We start from the raw sequence: 3853 nt of genomic DNA, 5'->3' as shown, positions 1-3853 counted from the left end.
AATAAATCTAACCCTGTCTTGTTTATTTCAAGCCTCTATTTAGTTTGCACTACTTTGTATAATTATTAAAAGTTAATGATTATTATGAAGTTTCCAATAAGTTGTTAACACCTACTTGCACCTGATTGGTGGTATACATCGAATATTTATAACTTAGTTATAGTTACCTAACTTTATTAGGTTCATTGTACTTTAGGTTATTTACTTATATCTAAAAGTCAGGGTGCGAACCATCTCCCAACTTTTGAACCGTTTTAAAAACCAAAACACGAGGGGCCGTTCTGAAATCGTAACCCCATCCAATTTTAGCCATGGCGTCTAAGAATATATTCGTGAAACTGAACACATAATTCCCTAATTCAGAGGCCTTGCTGTCCCATGGAAACGCGTGGTGGTAATTGTGGAATCCTTCTCCAAGTGTCACAAATGACACCGGCTTAGACTCCACTGGGTGGATGTGTTTGTTGTAGGGTTTGGTACCCCACATGTGAGCAGCGGAATTAATCAGCCACGTGGTATTTAGAACGGTGACGTAACGAAAGATGGCACTGACAAAAAAGGCATTCTTTAATGACTCTCCCCATAACGTTGGTATATATGTTGGTAGAATGAAGCTCGCCAGCAAAATGAGAATCAGGTAGTAACTGTAAAAAAAATATTAAAAGTTAAAATTATTATTTTTATTCGTTATTGGCTGACGCTGCGTGGTTTCACCCGCGTGGTTACCGTTCCCGTAGGAATACGGGGATAATATAAAGCCTATAGCTTTCCTCGATAAATGGGCTATCTAACACTGAATTTTTCCAGACCACTGTAGTTCCTGAGATTAGCGAGTTCAATCAAATAAACCAACAAACAAACTCTTTAGCTTTATAATATTAGTATAGATCAAGCCAAATTCAGCTCACTACTGAGCTCGAATTTTCTAAAATGCACACAACTGAAATTTTGGGGGTGCATGCTCTGGACCAGATTTAAACCCACCCTCCACTGGGCTATCACGGCTCTTACTATAAATACTTGACAGGGACCATAACATTAGACGTTACTGGAAAATTTTCAGAATTCCTTTTGAAGCCGTGTTAATTTTTAAACTAAGGAAAAACTTTTGGATAGTTAACCCTAAGGTATAATTATGGAACTTTATACGAATATCTTTTAACACAGACAATAATGTGCACTTCTATTGATCTAAATTAAAAACGTAATGGCGGGTCCATTATAACATCAAAATAAATTCGTCCGTTCCAGAGATTAGCCCGGACAAACATTCAAAACTTTGACTTTTCTGAGCATAGGTAAGAGTTTAACTTACTTTTTCTGGAATCGTAGTAACGGATCAGCCCATAGGTCACTCATATCAATGGATTGTCCCTTCGCTTTGATCTCGGGATGTTTCCTCAAAAGCAACCAGCCGATGTGGGAGAAGAAGAAACCTCGTGTTGCGTTGTGAGGGTCAGCATCGGTGTCACTGTACTTGTGGTGTACGCGGTGATCCCGTGCCCAGTGTATTATTGAGTCCTTTTGAAATAGAGTTCGCAGTACTACAACTAACATATACCCAAACTTGAATATATTATGGCTTAAGATTATGTTCTCCTTGAAGTATCCATCAATAGAGACATTTGGCTTTAATGTGTAAGGTCAAAACTCATTATTACGCCTTGGATACGTTACGGAAACGCCTCGCCTCAGGTTAAGCTAACCGTGCGCCGTTAGCTCGCCAACCGCTTGCTGGCAACGAGCTTCGGATGTTCGGAGCCGGTGGACGTTTTGGGTAGGTATTTGAGGCAAGCTGAAAGCTCGCCCTTTACCTCTCCTATGTAACCCTAACATAAAACTAGACCTGTCTAGGGAGTGCAGTGGGATTTTTTCACATAAAATATCCTTCAAGTAATCTGTAATTTATACCTTAGAATTGAAAATATGCCGACTAGCCGGTAAAGTCGACTAGTCGGCCACTATCGTAGTCAATAACTTTAGACATGAGTGGTGCATATCATATGAATTTTATGTCAACAGAGTATGTATTGCCAAGTTGAGATTTCTTTACGGAAATCCCCGAAACCGTGATAGCTTGGCCGGCTAGTCGGTTCCAAAGAGGCCGACTAGTCGGCCAAGCCGATCATCAAGTTATAATTATCACATCTCTACTTAGAAGTGAACATTTAAATGACGGTGACAGAGACCGAGAGCTTAAATTTTTCGACGAGCAATCGTCTAATCTAATCGAGCTAAGAACGTCTTGGAAGCCAACGACCAAGGATTGTTATAAATAGTAATAGCTAGCGAACCCGGTTAAGCTTCGCTTTGTCCTCTATTCTATTGTATTGTACTCCCACCCTACTCTACCCTACTTCCATCCTACACCTACCCTTACCATACCTACTTCTTCTAAATAACACTTCGTAGGAAATGCTACAAACTCTTCTACCTCTACTACTACATACTGTAGTGTAGACTATATCCATTAAACCGAGACGTAGGTGTTAAAATTCATGTGCCTGGAATTGTGGCCTTAATTCGGTCGGGACGACATGTTAAAATCAAAAAGTAATAAATACCTGAAAAGCAATAGTGTTGAAAACAACTAAAAGAATACGCAACGGTAGTTTAGCCTTGTATGACTTGTGTGACCAAAGCCGATGAGCACCTGCTGTGATGCCAAGTCCGGAAGCCATGCCAACCGTGATTGCTGCAAATAAGATCATTTTCATTTCCATAGTAATCTTTGTCCATCGTCGTCGTACTTAGAAATATTATCCTATGTGATATGGATTTAAAAATTAGAACACCAATGTCAAAACAAAGGTTATTCACATGTCTGAGAATTAGATAGTAGCGCCATCTTACATTAATTAGAGTAACTAATTAGGTGGCGATATGTTGCTAGAAACGTCAAGGAATATGTGTCGTTTATCTGGCAGTTGTTTGTCTGTGGACATCTGTCAGTTGACGATCTCTGAGAGAGCTCGCGGTATATTTCAAGTTGATTCAGTTGAACGCTCTAGTCAGTTTAGCAGAGAGTGAAGGAATAAGGTGAGTCAGTTATCCGTATAGTGAGGCCATTATAATAATAACATTGCACTGTTAGTTACTTGGCTGGTAGACAACACGAGCGAGGAAGGAGAGTATTGGCTAGCTGTAAAAGACATCTTTAATCCTTCTACTAGCGGTTGCCAGCCCGTAATCTCGCTGGTGCTTGACTACCTGACCTATTATAAATAACCCTGGCGTACATGTGGTAGTATCAGCGCTGTACTTGATCAATATTGTAGTTAGAGGGTAGAACTGTATTAGCAAATTAAGTGGTCGTTCCAGTAATGATCAATAGTGTTACTTTGTGTATCTGCCATCCTTGACACGTAGAGCTTAGAACCTGCTCTGAAACTACGGCTTCTCCGTTATCAGAAATGGAATTCAGTTTGCTCCGCCGATACGCACATTTTACTAAAACTACATTCTTGTTTACCGTCATTATATTTTACGTATCATTACGGTTATTGTGTAATTTCGGTGAAAATACAATGATAAATAATTGCGAAAACGAAAATACGATGAAAAACGACGTAGTGACTGATTACTTGAACGGTACACCGAGTTACATAATAGCCCTGCTTATACGTTACAGTACGCAATACTTACCGAAAATACGAGTAGCCCACTTTGCTTGTGTAAAAAGCAGGAAAGTACCATAGATCGCTCCCAAATGCAGAGATATGAAAATAATGACATTTCTCCAAACAATATCCCATTCTCTTTTTTCTGAGACATGTGGCGCTTTTAACTCTTCGTTTTCATTTGAACTTCTTTCATATATACGCGACATCTCCGTTTCTAGCAGAGGAGCCAT

General features: G+C 39.6%; 1 protein-coding gene across 1 annotated transcript; it reads right to left on the bottom strand.

The window, feature by feature from the left end:
- Nucleotides 1-211: 211 nt before the first annotated feature.
- LOC112043969 (acyl-CoA Delta-9 desaturase-like) lies at nt 212-3853 on the bottom strand. Its single transcript, XM_052883612.1, has 5 exons — nt 3646-3853; nt 2565-2695; nt 1316-1521; nt 1150-1155; nt 212-644 (listed from the first exon to the last, which is right to left on the bottom strand). Exons 1-5 carry the CDS (start codon nt 3851-3853, stop codon nt 212-214), a joined length of 984 nt encoding a protein of 327 aa, XP_052739572.1.

The sequence above is a fragment of the Bicyclus anynana genome, chromosome 9 (assembly GCF_947172395.1).
Source record: "Bicyclus anynana chromosome 9, ilBicAnyn1.1, whole genome shotgun sequence".
In the NCBI taxonomy this organism is placed as follows: Eukaryota; Metazoa; Arthropoda; class Insecta; order Lepidoptera; family Nymphalidae; genus Bicyclus; species Bicyclus anynana.
Note: the sequence above shows the minus strand (reverse complement) of the source record. Positions and strands in the feature narration are given on the sequence as shown.